Source organism: Myxocyprinus asiaticus, chromosome 33 (genome assembly GCF_019703515.2).
Source record: "Myxocyprinus asiaticus isolate MX2 ecotype Aquarium Trade chromosome 33, UBuf_Myxa_2, whole genome shotgun sequence".
In the NCBI taxonomy this organism is placed as follows: domain Eukaryota; kingdom Metazoa; phylum Chordata; class Actinopteri; order Cypriniformes; family Catostomidae; genus Myxocyprinus; species Myxocyprinus asiaticus.
The window spans coordinates 20258178-20283811 of NC_059376.1; the positions used below are offsets into that span (position 1 = coordinate 20258178).

At 42.2% G+C, this 25634-nt stretch overlaps 1 protein-coding gene and 1 pseudogene across 1 annotated transcript in view; one reads left to right on the top strand and one right to left on the bottom strand.

Annotated features, from left to right (window-relative positions):
* Window positions 1-25634, top strand: part of LOC127424601 (ras-specific guanine nucleotide-releasing factor RalGPS1-like) — a 176305-nt pseudogene that overhangs the window by 73457 nt on the left and 77214 nt on the right.
* The window catches only part of LOC127424140 (angiopoietin-related protein 2-like), a 46176-nt gene continuing 22535 nt past the window's right edge, over window positions 1994-25634 (bottom strand). The window contains exons 3-5 of the mRNA XM_051669066.1: window positions 17207-17400; window positions 9564-9834; window positions 1994-2965 (exon numbers count right to left, since the gene is read on the bottom strand). Coding sequence (XP_051525026.1) covers window positions 2766-2965; window positions 9564-9834; window positions 17207-17400 — 665 coding nt within the window. The 3' untranslated portion in view covers window positions 1994-2765. The remainder of the gene's footprint in view (window positions 2966-9563; window positions 9835-17206; window positions 17401-25634) is intronic.

Below are 25634 nucleotides of genomic sequence, written 5' to 3' on the forward strand. Positions count from 1 at the left end.
CACAATTATACTAAGAATGAAGGAAATGTAAACTTTCCAACAGAATAATTTGTTTAAATTCAGTTATTAGTTTGTCCTGTGGAATATACAGTATGCCAATATCTGCTATTTTAAATAGCTTAATTAGTGCACTACTAAATAGTAAAAAAATATAAAAATAATAAAATTTTATCTTCCCTCTAATTTTGTATTGTATAGGGGGGGTGCAAGGGGGATGTAAACCTATGCACTCAACTGTATATAGCATATTTAGGTTTAATTTTAGTTTTAGTATTTTAGGACTACCAAAGTTAAAGCATGCTCAGCATCTGTCAAATTATACTAAATTTGACGGTGCACGCATACACAGGCGGTTGGCGCATGTGTGTAACGACTGTACGAGACACCGGACTATTTCTCTTCAGGAGTTTAGACCTATAAAGTTGTCATTTATATTCCTTCAGACTTGAGTTATACAAATGCAGACCTCCTCACACACGTGCTCTTGACATGCATATCCACTGTTGACGTTTTTACCTTCGTCTCCTGTTGTTTACCGGCGATTACATCTTCTTCTAGCACCTCTTCGTGACAACAACGGCTCAAATGTGAGTGTTGCCACCTTTTGGACCCACAAATTAGTGCTCATAATGCTAGGCGCATTCTACACGTTCAAAGACACGTAGTTAGAAAAATCGGGCTGTGTGGGTTCAATGCTCAAGCATTCTGCTGATGACGAGAATTGCGTCACGCGTCCTGTACATGAACACTCAGCATGATGCATGTCTTCTCACCTCTCTCTCCCACACACATCTTTCTCATTAGCTGAATTTCCTTTACATAATCCACAGTGAGTGTCTGCTTCCACTTGGGCAACATGTCAGGAAACTGCCTCTGTCCCTCTTGGTTTAATTTGCCCTCCCACTCAAACAAAAAGCCTTTTCTCAGTTGTCACAGTGTAGAAACTACTGTTTTTGTTCCCTGTACTCTGTGGTTTAGTTGCAGGAAACTCCAGTAATATGCTGCTGTTTTTGAGCAAAGAGAGGTCTCTCAGCAGCAGGCAATTGAAACCGGGGTCTACCGCAGGGACGGAAAGACTGTCTGGCATGGCTGAGGTTTAGCAGCCTGTCACTTCGTATCTGTCAGTTTCCACTTCGATTCTCCAGTGGCCCATTCCATTCCCCATTGGGACAAAGGAAAAAGGAAATGAAATTAAGGGATAGGGATTTTTGTCAAACAATCTGTTCATGGCTTTATTAATTGAGACTTAGGGATGCAGTGAAATGCAAGTTGTACGCTCTGAAAACAATTGGGTTTAATATAACTTAGATACAGGTGATGTGTTTATTTCAATGTTTTGATGTTTCAAATTTCCCAGCCTAATGTGACGATACCTATCAGTAATCCAGGTTGAGATTGGGGTGGGATTGACTGTTTGTCCAACCAATGGTAGAAACCGTTATTTTTGTAGTTCTGTTTGCAGACATTAATGGTGCAGAAATCAGACACTTCACCTTTAAGCTATATCAGCATTTGTGGCCTGCAGGTGATCTGTGCAAAGATTTGTCCAGTCTTTCAACTCATGTCATGACCATGTAAGCCTGGTAACTTTCACATTAAATGCACAAGGATATGAGGGAGCAACATGACATAACTATCCATAGAACCGTTTACCTGAAGGAAACTCCACTCACAGGAAATGGTTGTAATTCATAACCAGATGTTTTTCCATCTACAAAAGTAGTCCCACCTCAAATGGATGATTTAGAACAAATTTGCAAAATAATAAACATTTTTTTTTTTTTCTGAATTAAAATGTTTTTCAAGCTATCCTCAGATAAAATCAGCTCGTAGACTTCCATTGTAACTGCATTACATGTGCATTGCTAGTTTGTGCGTGTGTTGTACTCTTTTTATTTTGCCATGCAAGATTGTCATGTCAGTATACGACAAACCATTACAACCCTGTGATGAACACTGATGTACATAAAATCATCCACATGCAAACAAAACCTGTAGCTGTACATCCTTTATTGCAGCAGTTTGACAATACTGAGGGAAATCAGTTATTTACAAATTACACATTATTTTCAACAATATTGCAATTATATCATCTTCATTTGATACCAACAGCTAATTTACACAGTAAATACAGTTTTTATATGGAGCACTTTTTTTCTCTGTTTTCCTGTTATTATTGTTCATAATTTTAACCTATTAAATTTATTTGAATTTTCAAAAATGATATCCCTGAAATAATTGATATCATCAGGAAACATACTGTATATTCTCTTAGTTTTGAATAAACTCGAAAAGCATACATTGTTTATTACTGGACTGGATGTCCTGTGTCTTATTTGTAAAAAATTAATGAGTACTGCTCATGTTTATCTACACAATTTAATCTACACAAAGTCACAGTTGCACTGTTGCACAAAATGCTTTAGTGATAAAGCATATCACGTACATTATATATTTTTGTTCAAATGACTTCTGAAAAATGTTAAAACAAGGGAAACAGGTCAAACCAAGGAACAAATCATTTCTGTTTATAGAAGTGAGTTCCAATAAACTAAAAGCATTCCTTTGGTGTTCTTTGTCCCATGCAGTTTCAGTTCTGTCAGCCATAACAATTCTTGTCCTTTAGCAACATACAGTATATTACCTAGCTATGTAGGACTCAAAACAATTAAAAAAAAAAACACAGTCTAAATGAATTGCACTTTATAAAGTGGAAAGGGACCATGTGGTGCAATATTAAGTTCATTCCCTGTTTTGTGTGCTGCTTAGTGGAAGGAGGTGGGATTGGGTCGTATCATCATAACAACCTTCTTGAGGGAGTAGGCGCCTCCTCTGAATTCAGCCCAGTACACTCCATCCTGATACCGGCTGCGGTAGTGCCCTCCCCTGTACCACACGCCGTTCAGATTTGAGTGGGCACAGGCATTGTACCACCAGCCTCCCTTTTGGTAGTGGGCACAATTGCCTAAAAGAAAACAATTTTACATTTTAAATGCTTACTATGAAAATGTATGCTTTTAACAAGTTTACGTTAAATTAGTGGTTCTCAACTGGTGGGTTGCAACCCAAAAATTGGCTCACAGAAAAGGTGGATGGCAGAGAAAAAAACGAAAATGCTAAATTTGACCAAACATACAATTGTGCATAGTTTGTATAGCAAAATATATTGGCTTTTCAAAGGGAGGAGAAAATGCATCCAATAGTTTGTTTTCTGATGTCAGAGGCTGTGCATTCAGTGAAAACCGACAGAATGTTACAGTATTTTACTCTACAGGTTAAAAAATAAATAAAGACCTAGACTACATTAAAGCTGCACTATGTAAGATTTTTTTGGTTAAAAATGAACTAATTGCCATTATTGATTAAGTACATAAACAATCAGTGTTTAAAACAATGTCCTTACCTTACTCTGATTCATTTAGGTAAGCCTATAAACATTATTTGTATTTTGAGCTGTCGAGTCAGATTTGGCACGAAATCGCTGGCTTATGTCGTTCCTCTTTGCATCATGATGTCATGTCCGTAAACATAGAAATGGAGTGCCGGCTGTTACGTGTTCTGGCTGAGGACGCTGTTCAGTTCAGTCAGTCACAATCACACAGTTCCGGATGTCATCACTGCATTCTGGATGGATATTTATCTGTTATCGTTTGGCGAAGTTGTTTACCTTTATAATGCTTGGAATTGTATACAGTATGTTGTCTGGTTGGGTTGTCATGCTTTTATGAATTGAACATTACCCATGTGTTTACCGATTGTGATCCGTTGTAAGGGGAAGTTACTGTGTTTGTGGATGTTTACTAATACGGATGACTTCTGAAATTGACTTCTTGTACATATTATTTTCATGTTTAATAAAGTATATTTTATCCCCATTATTGCACATTATTGATTATAGTTTACAGTGTTATTAGAATCAGAATCAGAATCAGAATGAGCTTTATTGCTAAGTGTTCTCACATACACAAGGATTTTCTTTTTTTTGGTGATAGGAGAAACAAGTGCACACAGAACATTACAGTGAGACACAGAATATAGAACAAGGTAAGAGTATACATAGAAATACAAACAATAGGACATATAACAGAATGGTGTATGTACATGTGCAAGTGGTAATGTGTGTGCAAGGTAGGGGTATGTACAGTTATTGAATTAAATATGTGAAATACATATGTACATGAGATATACATTATTGCACTATGGGGGAGTCCTGAGGCAGTTTAATTGTTCATGTGGAAAATGGGTAAAAACTGTTGCCTTGATGTCCTGGCACTCAGTGCTCTGTAGCGGCTCGCTGGCCAGAGGGCAACAGTTCAAAGAGGGAGTGGGCAGGGTGTGAGGGGTCCAGAGTGATTTTACCTGTATGTTTCCTCACTCTGGAGACGTACAGTTCTTGGAGGGGCACCAATAATCCTCTCAGCAGTCCCGACTGTCCGATAGTTAATTTTAGTCACAGTTTTATTCTTTTGACAGAAAATGTCCTTTAAACAAAGTTACATAGTGCAGCTTTAAGTATGGTTTCATGGGTAAATCACAGTTCCCTATCTGTCACTCACTCGACGTTGTGTCGATGTAGTGACACTAGGGGTCGGACTTGGGAGCCCCAATCACCTCTGATATTTGAGAAAAGGCCAATGAAAATTGGCAAGTGGAATTTGCATGCCACTCCCCCGGACATACAGGTATAAAAGCCGGCTTGCATTTACTCATTCAGGTTTGTTCTTTGGAGCGATCAGTGTTGAAAGCTAATCCACAAGCGTTCCATTCACCTCTACGAGTGTTTAAAAGGCTGTTGGATATACGGCACATTTACAGTTGGTTCACCCTTCTCGCACAGATAAGTGCAGAGAACGCCCCTGGGTGCTTCAGCAGCCACACTAAAAGAGTTTATTTTCTCTAAAAGAGTAAGCACTTTTTAAAGATGCCTTTCTGTTTATGTGCAGTTCCTGGGTGCGGTCGTTATCTCTCTTCCTTTGACGGCCACGATCCCTGTCTCACGTGTATCGGCCATAGTCATGCTGAGACAGCGTTCGTGGATGACTCATGTTCTCACTGCAAGAACATGACCATGGCAATGTTGAGATCGCGGCTTTCTTTCACAGAGAGAAAGCCACTCCAGCTGCTCCCCGTCCTGGTCCTTCTGCTTACATGCACAAGGTTCCTGGGCTTAGAGCATCACACAGCCATGCTCTGCCCCAGTTCCTTTCTTCCCAGAGGTGCATGAGGAGCTCAAGAAGTCGTAGCGGGCACCTTTTACTGCCCAGTCCCGTTTCATGGGATCTTCCGCTCTCACAACCCTCGGTGGAAGGGCAGCCAGGGGGTACCTGTGCCCGCAAAACTCCGCCACCTGGTGGAATCATCCTAGGCTCCTGTCCAGGGCCTGTAAGTACACTTCGTCCTTGATGGCCAAGGCTTACAGTGCTACACTGTCGAGGATTTTGCCCAGCAGATGGAGGCAATCCAGCACATCCTGCCCCGGTGTGATTCCTCCACCATCTACAGGCAGCCGAGGTCCCGTACCCCGCCTGCTCATCGCAGATGTCGTTGTCACGACAGCCGTACACTGAACACTCGCAGCAAGGGCATTGTGGATGCGAGTCCTCCGCCTTCGCACACCCAGCTGCGACATTCACATATCCAGGATCAGGCATATGCGACACACCATGAGGACACCCAGCCTCCTCTCCCATCACAGACCGATCCTATGGTTGGTATGCGGCGCGAGGTAAGTGCTCTAACATCTCTCTCATCATCCGCAGGTATGTCAAGCATGATTGTCCCCTTGGTGCCCCTTGCACGGTGTCTGGAGGTGTGGTTAGCGCTCTCCAACCCGTCGCGCTGGCTCATCAGGACGATCCGACTCGGCTATGCGATTCAGTTCGCCAGGCAACCGCCCAGGTTCAATGGCGTCCGTTTTACCTCGGTAGCAGGCAAGGACGCCATTGTTCTGCGTGCGGAAATCACAGTCCTTCTAGAGAAGGACGCGATAGAGCCTGTCCCTCCAGCTGAGATGAAGAAGGGGTTTTACAGCCCCTACTTCATCGTACTGAAAAAAGGCAGTGGGTTGCGGCCAATCTTAGACCTGTGAGCTTTGAATCAGGCCCTGCACAAGCTCCCATTCAAAATGCTGATGCAGAAATGCATTCTGTCATGCGTCCGGCATCAAGATTGGTTCGCAGCAGTAGACCTGAAGGACACATACATTCATGTCTTGATTTTGCCTCGTCACAGACCGTTTCTTCGGTTTGCCTTCGAGGTTCAGGCAAACCAGTACAAGGTCCTCCCCTTCGGTCTCTCCCTGTCACCTCGTGTCTTCACAAAGGTCGTAGAGGTAGCCCTTGCCCCACTAAAGGAAGTGGGCATCCGCATCCTCAATTATCTCGACGACTGGCTGATTCTTGCTCACTCTCGAGATTTAATGTGTGTGCACAGGGACCTGGTGCTCAGAGACCTCAGCCAATTGGGGCTTCAGTTCAACTGGGAAAAGAGCAAGCTCTCCCCGGTGCACAGCATCTCTTTTCTCAGGATGGAGTTGGACTCAGTCACTATGTTAGCGCACCTCATGAGCGAGTGCGCTCAGTCGGTGCTGAATTGCATTAAGTCATTCAAGGGAAGAACAGCGGTCCCACTGAAACAATTTCAAAGGCTCCTGGGGCATATGACGTCCCCAGTGGCAGTTACGCCACTCGGGTTGATGCATATGAGACAACTTCAGCACTGGCTTTAGACTCGAGTCCTGAGATGGGCATGTCGCCACAGTACGCATTGCGTGGCTATCATGCCAATCTGTTGCCGCACGTTCAGCCCTTGGACGGACCTTGTATTTCTACGGGCAGGGGTTCCCCTAGAACAAGTGTCCAGGCATGCTGTTGTCACAACAGATGCATCCAAGTCAGGCTGGGGTGCTGTTTGCAACGGGCACGCAGCCTCAGGCTCCTGGACAGGACCTCGACTGTGTTGGCATATCAATTGCCTCGAGTTGCTGGCAGTATTGCTGGCTCTGCAGAGGTTTTGGCCATTGATCCAGGGCAAGCACATGTTAGTCTGGACGAACAACATGGCGATGGTAGCATATATATATCGCCAAGGCAGTTTACGCTCACGTCGCATGTCGCAACTCGCCTGTCATCTCCTCCTTTGGAGTCAGAAGTGACTGAAGTCATTACGGGCCACTCACATCCCAGGTGAACTCAGTCATGCAGCAGATATGCTGTCGTGACAGGTGACGCTCAGAGGAGAGTGGAGACTCCACCCCCAGGTGGTCCAGCTAATTTGGAGTCAATTTGGCGAAGCACAGGTAGACCTGTTTGCTTCCCAGGAATCCTCCTACTGCCCGCTATGGTACTCCCTGACCGAGGCCCCACTTGGCACAGACGCGTTGGCACACAGCTGGCCCCAGGGCCTGCGCAAATATGTGGTTCCCCCAGTGAGCCTGATTGCACAGACTCTGTGCAAAGTCAGGGTGGACGAAGAACAAGTCGTGTTGGTGGCACCGTACTGGCCCACACAGACTTGGTTCTCGGAGCTCATGCTCCTCGCGACAGCCCCTCCCTGGCAAATTCCCCTAAGGGAAGGACCTCCTTTCTTAGGGATGGGGCATGATTTGGCACCCACGCCCAGACCTCTGGAACCTCCATGTCTTGCCCCTGGATGGGATGCAGTAGACCTAAGTGGGCTACCACTGGAGGTGGTAGACACTATCACTCAGGCCAGAGGTCCCTCCGTGAGGCAGCTGTATGCCTTGAAGTGGTGTCTGTTCGCAAATTGTTGTTCTTCCCGAGGTGAAGACCCAAAGAGATGCACAGTCAAGCCGGTGCTTTCCTTCCTGCAGGAGAGGTTAGAGGGCCAGCTGTCCCCCTCCACCTTAAAAGTGTATGTGGCCGCCATAGCGGCACACCATGATGCGGTAGACAGTAAGTCCTTGGGGAAGCACGACCTGATCTTCAGGTTCCTTTGTGGTGCCAGGAGGTTGAATCCTCCTAGGCCGTGCCTCATTCCCTCGTGGGACCTATCTGTAGTCTTGCTGGGCCTACAGAGAGCCCCGGTTGATCCCTTGGAGTCAGTCGAGCTAAAAGCCCTCTCATTGAAGATGGCCCTCCTGACTGTGCTCACTTCCATCAAGAGGGTTGGGGACCTGCAGGCGTTCTCTGTCGGAGATACGTGCCTAGAATTCGGTCTGGCATACTTTCATGTAATCCTGAGACCCCGGCCCGGCTATGTGCCCAAGGTTCCCACTACCCTTTTAGGGTTCAAGTGGTGAACTTGCAAGTGCTGCCCTGGGAGGAGACAGACCCAGCTTTGTCGTTGCTGTGTCCGGTACGCACCTTGCATGTTTACTTGGACAGCACAGAGAGCTTTAGATGCTCTGAGCAGCTCTTTGTCTGTTTTGGGGGACAGCAGAAGGGGAAGGCTGTCTCCAAACAGAGGATTGCCCACTGGATCGTGGATGCCATCGCTTTGGCATACCAGGCCTAGGGCACGCCATGCCCCCTGGGAGTATGAGCACACTCCACTAGGAGTGTGGCATCCTCCTGGGCCTTGGAAAACGGTGCCTCTCTAACAGACATCTGTAGAGCAGCAGGCTGGGCAACACCCAATACCTTTGCGAGATTTTACAATCTCCGGGTTGAGCCAGTTTCATCCCATGTGTTAGTGGGTATGAACAGGTAAATATGCGGGCAGCTGGCTGGGTGTACCGCTTGCACTCAGCGCCTTTACCCTCTCTGATGGGATAACGTGCGCTTTTTCGTCAACATGAGTTTCCTGGACCGGTGAACCCTGGTTGTTTTTCCTACCCCAGTACCCTGCGGCAGGCGAATTCAGCGGAGGAATTAGATGCCAGGCCCAGTACTCATGAAGTATGCCCTGTCAGGTCAGCCCCTGTACTTGGGATAGGTGCTCCATATGTGGTGGTTCCCTGTCGGTAATCCCATATGAGGTGTTTTCAATGGTACAGTTTTCCTGATGGTAAACCTGTGTCTTCCCTTGGGCAGAGCTCTGCTCTGCCACCAGTCGCTGCACTTGTAGAGCTCCTCCCTTCCAGGTAGGACCTACCGTGGGACTCTTTCCATGTGTGGTACTTCCTGGTTGGTAAGTCCATGTGATGTGTTCTCCACATGTTAACCTCCCTTCGGCAGGATGTGGTCACCGCGGTGTCCTTTTCTCCATGGGGAAAAGAATACCTTCCCCGGCGCGAATATATCTTGGTTCCAGCTAAGTTATTTTCATTTTCAAAGAGGAAATGTTTATGCATTTACAAAATTGTCAGTTTTCCTAATCATCCTTGTTCATTTAAATTATTTAACAGTATTTTTTTTAAATTTAAGGAGATTTTTTTTGTATTTTTATTTTTAATATATAATTATTTTGAGACTTTTGGTGTTGGGTTACCACTTGGTTTAAAATGTTAAATCTGTGTCCTGAAGCAAAACCTGTTAAGGACAATATAATAATATCTGTAATAATAAAATAAATAGTATTTATCAAAGTTATAAAAAATTATATAATATATAAAATAATATTTAAAATGTATCTGTATTTGAACAGTTGATAGGGGTCTGTACCTGTGTACATGTCATGGTCCCGGTCTAGAGTGGTGAACTGCTTCCCGTTGTGCCAAGTTAGAGAGTCACCGGCATTGCCATGGTAATGGCCCACTCTCAGCCTATAGAAATCCATCTCAGGCTCCAGGCGGAAACTTGCATACTCTGCAAATGTCTTGCGACCAGACCAGTCCTCCAAGGTGACCAGCAGCTTATAGGTCCCCTGGTTGGTTAGCCAATAAATGTTTTCCAGACCCAGCCAGTATTCTCCATCTATGTTTCCAAAACCTTGCTGCAATAAAACAGAGGAGGGCCTGCCGTTAAAGACTTGATGGACCAAGTAAAACATTTATCTTAGTCTACATTACTTAGTCTACATTATTTTGTTGTTTTTATGACTGAAAAATTGCCATTTAGTATAGGGTTTCTTAGATGTTATTGACATTTTCTGGTTCACCCCCATCCCCTCTTCTCTCTCTCTCTCTCTCTCTCTCTCTCTCTCTGTCTCTTTTTTATTTTTTTATTGGTTGGCCTCTCATTAGGCAGCACATTCTTTGCATCAATAGGCAGCTTTCTCAGCTCATGGAACACTTGTAATTGAACTTGTAACCTTCTTGTATTTAACTTGGCAAAGATTCAAATGAAGCCTTGTCAAATTCTCTTTTCATCCTTTTGTATACAGTCAACTTACTTTGCAGTGATTTTTACTTTTCAGATGAAGAAAACCCTTTTTTTACCTCTGAAATACTTGTGTAGAGAATAATTAAACTCCCTTGAAATCTGGATACTTGAAAGGTAGGCTGTAGAACATTTTTGTTTTATCTACAGTATAAGTATACACCTTACATAAATATTAAGCATATACTGTAAATCAAGTTAAAGGTGCAATATGTAACAATTTTCATGTAATATTTGCCTTTTTTGTTTTGCCAGTGTGTGAACATCTTGTAATGCAACTTAAAAAATCAGCCCTTCCCGGACTTCCTAGGTTGCCTATTAAAGCCTGTAGACTGATTTTCATGTGAAGGGATCGGGTCGTTTTGCAAGGAAAATCCAAAGGATGTGACATTTATGCGTGCTTCTGAGAGATTTGCCTCAGTGCCTTGCCTCTCTTCCTCTATTCAACAGCGACAACAAACTGCAACAGTAGGTAACGTTATCTTAGCGATGGAATCCAGCAAACGGCCGACTCCCAGCACAACACCAACTCCTACACAAATTCTGAGTAGAGTGAACATCAGCAGGGCATTTGATTCCTGGAGGGACCTTCGTTCAGTTTTGGGGATCAAAACCAACCCTGAATTGGCGTTCTTCTTATTGGACAGGTAAGCTTACATAACTTCAAAGCATGTGAAATATATTGCTATAAGGATTGATCTGTGTAATTTTAGCTAATTTGATCTTGCCTGCTAAACGCTGATGAATTGCAAGCTACCTTGCTTCGTAACTTTCAAATATGAAGCCAGGTATGCTGATTCACAGTAACTGACATAAACCATGTTAATCTGTAATTATTCAGCAAGGTAAACTACAATAACACATGAAATGAATGCTAGACAATGTTCAAAATAATGCAAAAAGACCCATTTATTAGTGTAACGTAACTTGGTTATACAGAAAATATATACAATCTAATATTATAAAACAATAGCGCATCGATATATCAAAATGACAATTGTGATGGAATCACATCAATACTGAATTGTGTCAACATATTTATAATGTACAGATTCTTTTATAAACAGCTACTGTCATCATCCACCAAATTTAGCTAACAGCTGTTGATAAAACTGGCTAGCTAGCTAACGCCAACGTATAAATGCAGTCAATGTATCATGCAAAGAAAAGTGATTACTTCAAACTACAGTCTCACATAGCCAGACCTATATCCACACTTTGTTTTAGCCCTGTTCCAGCACTGGAGAGTCAAATATAATATGCAGTCTCAAAGTTTATAGTAAAACAATAATAACTGTGACATTTTAATTATGTTATAATTATCATTTAATTATGATAATAATGATAATTATCCTCATCTGTCAGCAAGATGTCGGTGAATTACGTTCAGCCTCTTTGTACATTACGTCATTGTTTAGTCGATGCTCGCTTGCTCACTCGCATCCCAATGGATTGTGTGCACGAGCACGAGCAACAGGTAGCTGGCTGCAGTTCACTTAATGGCCACAGGTGTCATTAATAACAAGGGTTTCTGAATCTTACATACTGCACCTTTAATGTAAAGAGTATAATTTCGTAAGTTTCCCATTTGCATTGAGGCATTTTGGTGCATTGTGGTAGTTTCTGCTTGGCATATGTTCCTCATTAAATCTCTTTAAGTGCAAGGGTCTCTATGTTGACTACCTTCCGTTCAGCTTACAATTCAAGTTAGAAGTTTACACACACCTTAGCCAAATACATTTAAACTCAGTTTTTCACAATATCTGACATTTAATGGTAGAAAACTTTCCCTTTCTTAGGTCAGTTAGGATCACTACTTTAAGAATGTGAAATGTCAGAATAATAGTAGAGAGAATTATTTATTTCAGCTTTTATTTCTTTCATCACATTCCCAGTGGGTCAGAAGTTTACATACACTTTGTTAGTATTTGGTTCCATTGCCTTTAAATTGTTTAACTTGGGTCAAATGTTTTGGGTAGCCTTCCACAAGCTTCTCACGATAAGTTGCTGGACTTTTGGCCCATTCCTCCAGACAGAACTGGTGTAACTGAGTCAGGTTTGTAGGCCTCCTTGCTCGCACACGTTTTTTCAGTTCAGATTGAGGTCAGGGCTTTGTGATGGCCACTCCAATACCTTGACTTTGTTGTCCTTAAGCCATTTTGCCACAACTTTGGAGGTATGCTTGGGGTCATTGTCCATTTGGAAGACTCATTTGCGACTGAGCTTTAACTTCCTGGCTGATGTCTTGAGATGTTGCTTCAATTTATCCACATAATTTTCCTTCCTCATGATGCCATCTATTTTGTGAAGTGCACCAGTCCCTCCTGCAGCAAAGCACCCCCCACAAAATGATGCTGCCACCCCCATGCTTCATGGTTGGGAGGGTGTTCTTCGTCTTGCAAGCCTCAACCTTTTTCCTTCAAACATAATGATGGTCATTATGGCCAAAAAGTTCAATTTTTGTTTCATCAGACCAGAGGAAATTTCTCCAAAAAGTAAGATCTTTGGCTCCATGTGCACTTGCAAACTGTAGTCTGATTTTTTTATGACAGTTTTGGAGCATTGGCTTCTTCCTTGCTGAGCAGCATTTCAGGTTATGTCGATATAGGACTAATTTTACTGTGAATATAGATACTTGTCTACCTGTTTCCTCCAGCATCTGCACAAGGTCCTTTGCTGTTGTTCTGGGATTGATTTGCACTTTTTGCACCAAACTACGTTCATCTCTAGGAGACAGAATGCATCTCCTTCCTGAGTGGTATGATGGCTGAGTGGTCCCATGGTGTTTATACTTGTGTACTATTGTTTGTACAGATGAACGTGATACCTTCAGGTGTTTGGAAATTGCTCCCAAGGATGAACCAGACTTGTGGAGGTCCACAATTTTTTTATGAGGTCTTGGCTGATTTCTTTTGATTTCAAATCAAATCAAAATCAAATCAAATCAAATCAAATCACTTTATTGTCACACAGCCATATACACAAGTGCAATGGTGTGTGAAATTCTTGGGTGCAGTTCCGATCAACATAGCAGTCGTGACAGTGATGAGACATATACCAATTTACAATAACATCAAATTAACACAGCACAATTTAAACGTCTGATATACACATAATTACACACAACAATATACAAATAATAACATACACTGTGCATTATACAATACGCACTATATAGATACACATTATTCAATAAAAATAAAAAATATATAAAGAAGCATCTATAGTAGTATATATAGAATGTACAGTAGGTTGTATTGTACTGTATTGACATTCAGGCTGTCGGTTGATAGTAAGTTGTTAAAAGAGAATATAATACAATAATAATATAGTTTATGACAGTCCGGTGTGAGATATAAGATTAAGGGTAATAAAGTGCAGTTCTGATGTATTTTGATCGTGGGAGATCAAGAGTTCCAAAGTCTGATTGCTTGGGGGAAGAAGCTATCATGAAGTCGGCTGGTGCGGGTCCTGATGCTGCGATACCGCCTGCCTGATGGTAGCAGTGAGAACAGCCCATGGCTCGGGTGGCTGGAGTCTCTGATGATCCTCCGAGCTTTTTTCACACACCGCCTGGTATATATGTCCTGGAGGGAGGGAAGCTCACCCTTTGCAGTGCTTTGCGGTTGTGGGCGGTGCTATTGCCATACCAGGCAGAGATGCAGCCAGTCAGGATGCTCTCTACAGTGCAGGTGTAGAACCATGTGAGGATGTGGCGGTTCATTCCAAACTTCCTCAGCCGTCTCAGGAAGAAGAGGCGCTGATGAGCCTTCTTCACAACGACTTCAGTGTGGATGGACCATGTGAGTTCCTCAGTGATGTGGACACCGGGGAACTTGAAGCTGCTGACTCTCTCCACTGGTGCTCCATTGATGGTGATGGGACTGTGTTCTCTGTCTTTTCTGAAGTCCACCACAAGCTCCTTTGTCTTGCTGACATTGAGGGAGAGGTTGTGCTCCTGACACCAGTGTGTCAGAGTGTGCACCTCCTCTCTGTAGGCTGTTTCATCATTGTCAGTGATCAGACCTACCACCGTTGTGTCATCAGCAAACTTAATGATGGCATTGGAGCTATGTGTTGCCACACAGTCATGTGTGTACAGGGAACACAGTAGTGGGCTGAGAACACAGCCCTGTGGGGCTCCAGTGTTGAGGGTTAGTGATGAGGAGATGTTGCTGTCTATTCTAACCACCTGGCGTCTGCTTGACAGGAAGTCCAGGATCCAGCTGCACAGCGAGCTGTTTAAGCCCAGAGCCCGGAGTTTCTCATCTAGCTTGGAGGGCACTATGGTGTTGAATGCTGAGCTGTAGTCTACAAACATCATTCTCACATAAGTGTTCTTTTTTTCCAGGTGGGAGAGAGCAGTGTGTATTGTAGATGCAATGGCATCATCAGTGGAGCAGTTGTTGCGGTAAGCAAACTGCAATGGGTCAAGAGAGAGAGGCAGCACAGAGCAGATGTAATCTCTGATTAGTCTCTCAAAGCATTTGCTGATGATGGGGGTCAGAGCAACAGGACGCCAGTCATTTAAGCAAGTTATTTTGGATTGCTTTGGAACAGGCACAATGGTGGACATTTTAAAGCATGTGGGGACTACAGACAAAGAGAGGGAAAGGTTGAAAATGTCTGTAAAAACACCAGCCAGCTAGTTCGCGCACGCTCTGATGACGCGGTCCGGAATGCCGTCTGGACCCGCGGCTTTGCGGATATTCACCCGTCAGAAGGATCGGGTTACATCCGCTACAGAGACGGAGAGTGAACTAACCTCTGTAGCTTCGGCCGTGAGAGCTCTCTCCATGAGGGCGGTGTTATTTCCCTCAAAACGAGCATAATAAGTATTTAGCTCATACGGGGGAGAGGCAGCGGTGTTCATGGCGGAGTTTTTATTACCTTTAAAGTCCGTGATGATGTTAATTCCCTGCCACATGCTTCTAGAGTTGGTGGTGTTAAACTGTCCTTCAATCTTGTTCCTGTACTGGCATTTTGCTGTTCTGATAGTTTTTCTGAGTGCATAACTGGCTTGTTTATGCTCCTCCGTGTTCCCGGAATTAAAAGTGGAGGTCCGCACATTAAGTGCCGTGCGAACATCGTTATTTATCCATGGTTTCTGGTTCGGATAGATCCGTACTGTTCTGGTCGGAACCACGTCCTCCACACACTTTTTGATGAAACACATTACGCTATCAGCGTAAAGCTCGGTGTCGTCATCAGGGGCGGACCGGAACATCTCCCAGTCCGTGTGATCAAAACAGTCCTGTAGCGTAGAGTCTGATTGGTCCGACCAGCACTGGATCGTTCTGAGGGCGGGTGCTTCCTGTTTCGGTTTCTGCCTGTAAGCTGGCAGAAGCAGAATGGAAGAGTGGTCCGATTTGCAAAATGGTGGGCGGGGGAGGGTCCAAAACCCGGTCCCCTCGTGTGTTGAAACTAATGTGCTGGTGGTATTTTGGTGCGACTGATTTGAAACTGGCTTTATTAAAGTCCCCGGTCACAATGAACGCGGCCTCAGGGTGCGCGGTTTCCTGCTCACTTATACTCCCATACAGTTCCTTGATTGCCCGGTCTGTGTCGGCTTGTGGGGGAATGTACACAGCAGTGATAATGACCGCTGTGAATTCCCTCGGTAGCCAGAATTGTCGACACAGAAGCATGAGGAATTCCAGATCAGGAGAGCAGAAAGACTTGATAGAATGAACGTTCCTTTGATCACACCAGGATTTGTTGATCATAAAACATACACCACCACCTCTGCTTTTACCTGAGAGGTCTTTCGCTCTGTCCACTCGGTGCACGGAGAACCCCGCGGGTTCAATGGCAGAGTCTGGAATCTCCGCAGACATCCAAGTTTCCGTAAGGCAGATAATGCAGCAGTCCCTCGTCTCTCGTTGGAAAGAGATCGGCGCTTTCAGCTCGCAGAGCTTGTTATCCAGAGACTGAACATTTGCCAGTAGAATAGTGGGTAGCGGGGGTCGATTTGCACGGCGTCTTACTCTGATGATAACGCCGGCTCTGTTTCCCCTTTTGCGTTTCCGCGTCCGGACTGCTCAGACAAAGGGCTCCGCTTGCGTGTTTGTAAACAGCGGGTCGGCATTGAGGAATTTGAAGTCCGGTTTACGGTGTGAAATTGCTGAACCAATGTCCAAAAGTGTTTGTCTGTCGTAGACAATAAGGCGGACAACATCCAAGACAAGAAACATAAGAATTGTGAATAAAACAAACAAAACACTACTATGTTGTGTCGGAGCTCGCAACGCAGCAGCCATACTCTGCGCCATCTTGAGTACATCACATCCATCTTGAGTACATCACATGAGATTTTCCCATGATGTCAAGCGAAGAGGCACTGAGTTTGAAGGTAGGCCTTAAAAATACATCCACAGGTACACCTCCAGTTCAGTACACTTCTTATCAGAAGCTAACTGGCTAATTGTCTAAAGGCTTTACATCATTTTCCAAGCTGCTTAAAGGCACAGTTAACTTAGTGTATGTAAACTTCTGACCCACTGGAATTGTGTTATAGTGTCATGCACAAAGTAGATGTCCTAAATGACTTGCCAAAGCTATAGTTCTGTAGAGTGGTTAATGGGTTTTAATGTCTTCAACCTAAGTGTATGCAAACTTCTGACTTAAACTGAAGCAGTCAGCAATAGTTATAGGTCATGTAACACAGAGTAACAAAGGTAAAATGTAAACAGCTTGTTACCTTGAGAAGGTTTTAATGTAAATTCCCTTCCATGGTGAATTTGCCACAGTTGTCATAGAAAGAAGAGGCATACCAGCTCTTTCCACTACAGATCATAGACTGTGAATATTGATTTCACATGAATGTATAACAATATATAAAGACATTGAACATTTTCTTCAGAAAATAATCTTCCTGAGATTAATGCATTCTTTCTCCTACCCTGTAAAAGTCATAAAAGTGCATAACAGTATACATAACTGATCACTCTGGTCCATAAGGAAACAAAGCTATATTTTTGCTTTACCTTATATGTCTCCCAGTTTCTAAAAAAGTTGACAGATCCGTCCATTCTTCTCTGGATGACCGTCCAGCCGCCAGGGTCCTGTTTTTGATCACACCACACCTGCATCAGCTTGTTGGTGTTCTCAGGCTTCACGAGGTACATGCCACTGTTAGTGTGGCCATCCTCCAGAGCCTGCAAACAATCCTTCCAGGGACCTTGCAAAAAAAAAAAAAAAACAACAACTTTTGACCCATGCTTACCCCATGCAATCAGCCTATGCTTATTTCAACAACAAGACACAACTCCTTATTTGTTTCCAATGCTCCACTGTCAGAGGGAATTTGTTCTTTTTATAAGAAGTCGCATGCCTTTTTGCTGGCTGTGTCTGAAACCTAAAGCCCAAAGTGTACTTTGGTAAGACGCGAATACTGAGCTCAAGCACTGAACGTGCGCAGCCAGATTTATCTAACCACGTGTACTCTGAACGTGCTGAAATTATTAAAGCGCCTGGAACTATTTGCACTAATTAGTGTGTCCACAAGGTGGTAACACTCACAGTTGCGCAGTGTCTGTCCAGAAGAAGTGGTAGAAGATGTAATCACCGGTAAACAACAGGAGACGAAGGTGGAAACAACAATGTCAAGAGCGCGTATGTGAGGAGGTCAGGAGATACCTGCATTTGTATAAATCAAGTCTCAATGAATATAAAGACACCTGCATGTGTTTTAACTACTGAAGAGACATAGTCCAGGATCTCAAAGCAGTCGTAGCGTGCATGAGTCAACCACCTGAGCATGCATGCACATTTATATGAAGTATACTTTGAAAGGCTCGTGTTTGACTGTACGCATACGCCAAGCCAGGAGTTCTCAATGGGGCATTCAAAGGATGCCAGGGGGCGCTGAGAGCAAATTAGTTGAGAGGGGGTGTTAGGTTACAAATGGGGGGCGTTTATCAGTCATATTAATCAAGTTTATAGTCAAGTTCCTCTTTGCATAAAAACATTTATCTAGACTTGGAATATACCAGTTCTCCATTATACAGGTTGGTGCGCATTGTGACGTGGTTCATCTGATTCTGTCTGTCGATGCATCTGAAGTGTCAGAAGCAGCATCAAATAGACAGGTGGAGTCACAACCTCTGCTAATGCACCTGTATGGCTCTGTAGTTGGATACAGCTCAATATACAGAGCAGAGCAGGGGCGTTTTTACTCGCAGACCGGTCTCAAGCTCTTAAACGCGCACCGTTTATCATTACAGTGCTGCGAGAACCAGTGAGAAGCACGATGCGAGACGCGGAAACCATTTGAATTCGGCACAGAATTCTACATCATCACCCTTGAATTTACTATATTAACACTAACTGTACTTCAGGGAGAAATAGATTCATAATAAATATTATCATATCACTACTTCAACTCTATTAAATTTGTAATAGGCTACATTAAGGGAGTGAGGGAATATAATTCATTTTTGTTACAACTTATAAATGTTTATATTTTGTATTTATTAAACTGCCGTAGGTTTTTTTTATTTTTTATATATATATAGAAATCATGTTACATCTAACCATGGTTGAGAAGATCCATGCATCCATGTGCTTAACATGGTCTTGTTACAAACACCACTGTTAAAACTATAAATAAATAAATTAATTAATTAATAAAAAAATTTCATAAGGGCAAATGCAAAATACACTTAAAAAAAAAAAAAAAAAAAAAAAAAAGATGAAATAGAACTGCGTCAGTCCTAAATGTGTCAATCCATTAGCTTAAAAAATAGGCTAAAATATATTTTTTGAGTGTAAGAAAATATAACTGATTTTGTTTGCCTTCAGAAATTCTAAGAGATGCCTGAATTTAAATCAATAAGGGATTAATTTCCTGATGAGAGGAGTTCCAACTCAGTCCCACTGTCAGAATAATTTAGCCACATAAATTGATCATGTTAACTTTTTACTTTTTATAGATGTTAGAGATAACCTTTCTGTTGTGAATACCAGAAAATGTACATCTGCATCCAACTCAAAATCAATGCCATACTGTAGAATGGTCAATTCAGTGTGACAAAATATGCAATTTTATGGGTCTTTTCACTTATTTAAATATAATACAAATATCACTTTTATTATTAGTTTCTGACTTCACATTTTCATTTTATAGGCTCCATCTACTTGAATTAAAGAAGCGCAAGGTTTGGTGTCACATTCATGACACGTAAGCCTGCTGAATTTACTAACAAAACTGTAAAACTCCATCCATATACCCATCCATCCTGCAAAGGCAACTTTTTTTTTTTTTTTTTTTAAAGCTTTTGGACATAGCCATTGTCAAATTTCAAAGTAGGAATATGTCTCCATGACAGACAGACATACTCAGTTGTTTCGGGGAAAATGTAGATGCAAAGCTCCTGCAACATTAAGCATAAATCAAAACACAATCTAATGAGAAACTTCCATCTCTGAAAAGCAAACTCAAATGATCTACTCTTACTAGATCTCTTTTTCTGTTATGGCACAGCTGGAAAAGCTCTTAACTTAAGAAGAGGATTGATCTTGGCTGCCATTCTGGCCTGGGACGTTGGCTCTGCTCTCCCAGCCAAACATAACACTGGCATCAAAGCCAAAGAAAGGCCCATTTGCGAAATAATGCAACAGTAGCATGTATATTAGTAGCAAGCACTTCCAAAGTTCCCTGGGCACAGATTAGTGTTTTTATAAGGTTGTGTCAAAATGGCTCCAACTTTCATATTTTTCCAAAGAAATGCAGAGGAAAAGACATCCATTATTCAGTCCTGTCTTCAGAATCATCCATTGATGAACTGTAGCTCTGTTTAAAATAGGGAAAACTGCACTGGCTGTATAAATCTTTATAAAGCATTGTTTGTTTAAGATGCTTGTCTAGAGTCCACACACTATCCATACATTTATACACAGGAAATGCAAAGACTGTGTTGCCTTTTAAAGGGGACCTATTATGCAAAATTCACTTTTACATAGTGTTTGAACATAAATGTGAGTCGGCAGTGTGTGTATACAACCACCTTATAATGTTAAAAGTCCACCCACTCCTCTTTCTTATATTTCTATTAATCAAAAACAGTGTCTCAAAATGAATGGTTTTCATATCCGCTCTAAAGTGATGTCACTGCGCCTACCGGCAGGCTTTCCCCGCCTCTCGAGACCTGGGAGGGAGACAAGGGGAGGGAAAAGGGGAGAGGGAAAGAGCGAGGCGGAGCGACAGTGAGAGAAAGAGAGGAGAGAGAAAAAAAGAATTGCTCGCCAGTTCCCAGACATGCCGTCGCCTGGTCCTCGACCACTCCTCCACCTTCTGACGGATGACAGCCACTCCTCCCCAGGTGGACAGCAGAAAATCCTCCGACCCCTGGCGGATGGAACGCCCCTCCGCGTTCTGGCGGCCGGTAGCGAGCCCTTCCACCCCTGGAAGCACCTCCACTGCTCCAGGCGGTCGGCAGCGAGTCCCTCCTCCCCTCACGGACAGCGGCCATTCCTCCGACCCCTCTGCATTCTGGCGGCCGGTAGCAAGCCCCTCCGCCCTGGCAGTGGCTCCACCGCTCCAGGTGGCCAGCAGTAATCCCCTCCACCCTCGTGGATGCCGGCCATTCCTCCATGTCCAGGCGGCTGGCAGCAACTCCTCCATCCCCCGGTGGACAGCCGCGGCTTCTCCTTTTGGCGGACGGCATTGGTGGGGACTCCACAACAGCGCATCCCTCCTCCTTCCCGACGAACCATCAAAATAATGTTTAATGAAAACGTAAAAAGATAAAACACAAACACACACACCGCAGCTGCGTGTGGTTCTCTCTCGAATTGCCACATCCAGCTTGGCCCTCTCCTCGGCTGATTAGCCCGATTGGGGCTGGCCATGCGCACTCATGGCCCGGCCACTCCCTCCTCCTCCTCACAAATATATACTGTTAATTTGTTTTTAGATGTAAAAGAGGTGATGGAGAAGTGATTTTTCTTTCATTCTTAGTCTCTAAACGTCCCACTAAATGGCTATGTGTTGATCTGCCTTAATTTATGGCATGTCTTAATGTTTATAAAGTAATTTTAATGTTGAATGAGTGGACACAAAGCCTGAGGTGAGAACAAGCTTGCATGCATGCATGCAAGCTTCCCATACCACACACATCTTTCCCATGACTTACAACATTCAGTAATCCAGCTCTCCAATAGGCAGTCAGACTTGTGGATCATTCTGATTAAAAAATTTAGGGCTACTGTATTTCCATTTGTATATATGAAAGAATTATTCCAATAGAAAAATTCTACTCTTTGCTAATAGGAAATATCAGTGTCTGCCAAAGCAGAGTTCATAGTCTTAAAGTAAAACTTCACCCCAACAATGAAAATTGTGTCACTATTTATTTATACTTATATCATTCTTGTTCATTCCCATTTTATTATTATTTATGTTTCACCATGGAAAATAAATAAATAAATATAAATAAAATATACTGGTCAATCTTTTCCATAAAAGAGGTCCATACGATTCTAAGGAAAAATATCGCTAAAGTACACATTAGTGTACATTGTGTTTAGCAGCGTGACGTTTAGATAAATCGCTCAAAAAAACAAAAAAAACATTGCATATCGGATGAAACTAGAGACTCTTTTGACTCAAACAGGTTTCAGTGTAAAAACTTACAGTAATTAGGCTTCTTACCAGATGTAGTTTTGTTGGCGTTTCTCCCAAAGATAAACTCTGCTATGATAAATGCCATGTTGTTTTGTCACATGACTCTGTACATTGAAAGTTTAACCCTTTACTGACAGCCTTCTGAACTAAGATCAGTTGGTTTAAATGAATTTAAATTATGCATTGCGAACTACAATGTCCATGCATGTGTGTACACGGGGTCGCACGAGGTTAATGAAGTGACGTCTTTGTTCCTTGAATATTTTCTGCTAGGGATCGTGTGGCAGTGGTTTAGCACGACAACAGCGTCATTGCCGTTCCTGAGATTGCCTGAATGGGCTCATGGTTTGGGGCCGGCTTTCATTTCAGATGATAAAATATAAGATACATTGATTTTGATTTAAGTTTTTATTTTTTTTTCATATGTCCAGTTTTAATTACTTCATATTTATTCTAAAAAGTGGAAAATAGTAATAATAAATTAGTCGTCATTTTTATTTGTATAGCGCTTTTCACCACACACATTGTTTCAAAGCAGCTTTACAGAAAATCATGCATTAACAGAAAATGAAACTGTAATATCTATAATGTCTTAGTCATCATTATGTAGTTTGATTAAATATGATTGTAAATTGTGTATAAAAATAAATAATTAAATTATTATATAATAATTGTATTTAGAACCCCAGTGAGCAAGCCGAAGGCGACTGTGGCAAGGAACAAAAAATCTCCATAAGACGTTGGTTAATGGAGAAAAATAACCTTGGGAGAAACCAGGCTCACTGTGGGGGCCAGTTCCCCTCTGGCTAATATCATGAATATAATGCCAATATTACTTATGTATAGTGCAAGTCATGGTTTAAAATTATAAAACTAAGTAAGTGTTAAGGGTCAGTGTTTAAACAAATATTTTGTATGAACTAAGATTAATGACTAATTTATTTGAAGTTCATCCTGGATTAACTGCAGAAGTTCACATTGATGCACTGTCCTTTTTTAGTTGGCGATGAAGGCTTTTGTTGGTAATTAATTGATAGTCTATGTTTTCCATTTTAAGAGTGTAGTCCATCATTAGACCAAGGTTCAGGCAGTGGCATATGAAGTATCCCATGTCTTATGGTTGGAGTTGGTATCAGTTCATCCCCTGAAGTCCATCGTAATAGACTGAAGTAATGTCTGGCTGGCACCGGCTGCATTTAGTCGTCATCACTCAGAGACACGTAGCAGTGGAGTCTGACACCAAGCAGGAATGGAGCTTTATCTGGCTGGCTCTGGTAACCTCGAGATATGAATCCGGAGGTTGAGACAGGGAAACAAATAGAATATTATTAGCGTAGACGCCATTAATTTTTTTGAAGAGTTATAGATCATAATAAATGTTTCTGGTTCTGGCAGACCTAACTAAAGCATCCTAATTGAAATTTTATTTTCAAAGGATAGATTGGTATCAAATATAACACCTATGTTCTTTGCTATAGAAGACGATGTAACAGTACATCCATCGAGAGTCAAATTATATTTTAGCTGCTTATTTTAAGAGGTTTTTGGTCCAATAATTAGTACCTCTGTTTTGTCGGAAGGAAATTTCTGGCCATCCAATATTTGATTTAATTGATACACTCTGCTAATTTGGAGAATTGTGAAATTTCATCGGGTTTTGAAGAAATATAAAGTTGGGTATCATCGGCATAACAGTGGAAACTTATTCCACGATTCCTGATAATATCTCCCAGGGGAAGCATATATAAGGATAAAAGCAGAGGCCCTAAAACTGATCCCTGTGGCACTCCATACTTAACTTTTGTTTGATTTGACAATTCCTTGTTTACACAGACAAAGTGGTAGCGGTCTGCTAAATAGGACCTAAACCAGGGGTCGGCAACCTTGGAGTGCCATTTTTTATTTTCCTGGTCAATGGCTGTGCCAAAGGTAATCACTAGCATGCAAGCAATAGCAAGAGAGGTGTAGGTTATTTTATTTTTATGAAGTTTTCGCATCTGCATTCCAATCTACATCTTGATGTAATCCTTCCTCATGATCACGCAGCGTTTTCATCAGCTGAATGGGAGGCTGAACTTATTAAAGTGTGACTTGACTCATGCTGCGCATGCAAGCCATTTGCTCATCACAAGCCGATCAACTATTTAGCCCATTTCGCACCTGCAAAATCCTAAAACTTTATTTCCAGGTTAAATTTATGTGGGTTTATGTTTTCTCTTTTAATATTTTAATGTAATTTTGAGTGTGACCATGGTTTAAGGAGGGTGTACTTGTGTGTGGGTTGGAAACCTCAAGGATTAATAGTGTTTTTTTTTTTTTTTTTTCATTATTACATCACGTTGTTCTGAAAACAAAAAGAAACAATTGAAACACGGAATGTAGGCTGTCATCCGCGCAGCCTGACTGCAGCAAAGCGGGCATGTTTACTCATGTGATTAATCAAAAGTGAAGCGCTGCCGGCTTGTGATGCATGAATGGCTTGCACACGCTGCATGAGTTTGTTGGGTAGGCTGCAGTCTCATCACTTTTTAACTTTTTGTTTAGCCTCCCATTCAGCTCATGAAAAATGCTATGTGATCATGAGGAAGGATTACATAAAGATGTAGATTGGAATGCAGGTATGGAATTTATATAAATAGAATACTCTACTCTCTCGGCATAGCTGGTGTGCCAGTGATTACCCCTCCATGTGCTATAGGTTGCCGACCCCTGTCCTAAACCATGCTAACATAATTCTCAAGCCTATCCAAGAGAATGCTGTGATCTATGGTGTCAAAGGGAGCACTAAGATCTAAAAGCATTAGAAGAGAAATGCAGCCACGATCAGATGATAAGAGCAAGTCATTTGAAACTGATAAGTGCAGACTCTGTACTGTGATGGGGCATAAATCCTGACTGAAATTGTTCATATATACTGTTTCTCTGTAGAAATTAACACAGTTGGGAGGACACTACCTTTTCTAGTATTTTCTACATAAATGGAAGATTTGAAATCGGTCTATAATTAGCCAACTGTCCAGTTCCAGTTGTGGCTTCCTAATAAGAAGTGGCAGTTTGATAAGCCATTTTAAAGTTTCTTGAAACATGTCCTAAGGATAGCGAGGAGTTAATAATATTAAGAAGAGGTTCTGAGATTACAGGGAATACCTCTTAAGAGCTTTGTTGGTGTTGGATCTAAAATACATGTTGTGACTTTTGATGTTTCGCTAAATTTTGTTAGCTCTTCATGACATATGACAGCGAAGGATTGAAGTTGCTCGTGAGGAAAATTATGAGACACTATTTTTTGTGGTACTGTGACAGACGATTGCATAATTCCAATATTTCTGATGATTTCAATTTTATCAGTAAAGAAATTCATTACTGTTTTGTCTATGATTTATTTTTAACCAATTTAGCCACAGTATGGAATAAACACCTAGGAATGTTATGGATATTTTCTGAGTTTGCTAAAATATGCTGAGCTGGCAGCTTTTAGTGCCTGTCTGTAGCTACAGACACTATCCTTCCATGCACCGCAAAATACCTCTAATTTTGTATTCTTCCACTTGCGCTCCATTTTCCAAGTTGCTCTCTTGAGATCATGAGTGTGATCATTGTACCATGGTGTGGGGCTTTTTTCTTTATTTTGCTTTAATCAAAGCAACACTATCAAGAGTACTAGAGAAGACTGTATTTATATTTTCTGTTATTACTTCAAGTTCTTCTACACTTTTTGGCTTACTGAGTTTGTGAGACAATTCTGGAAGATTATTAGTGAAGCTATCTTTAGTGGTCGAAAGAATAGT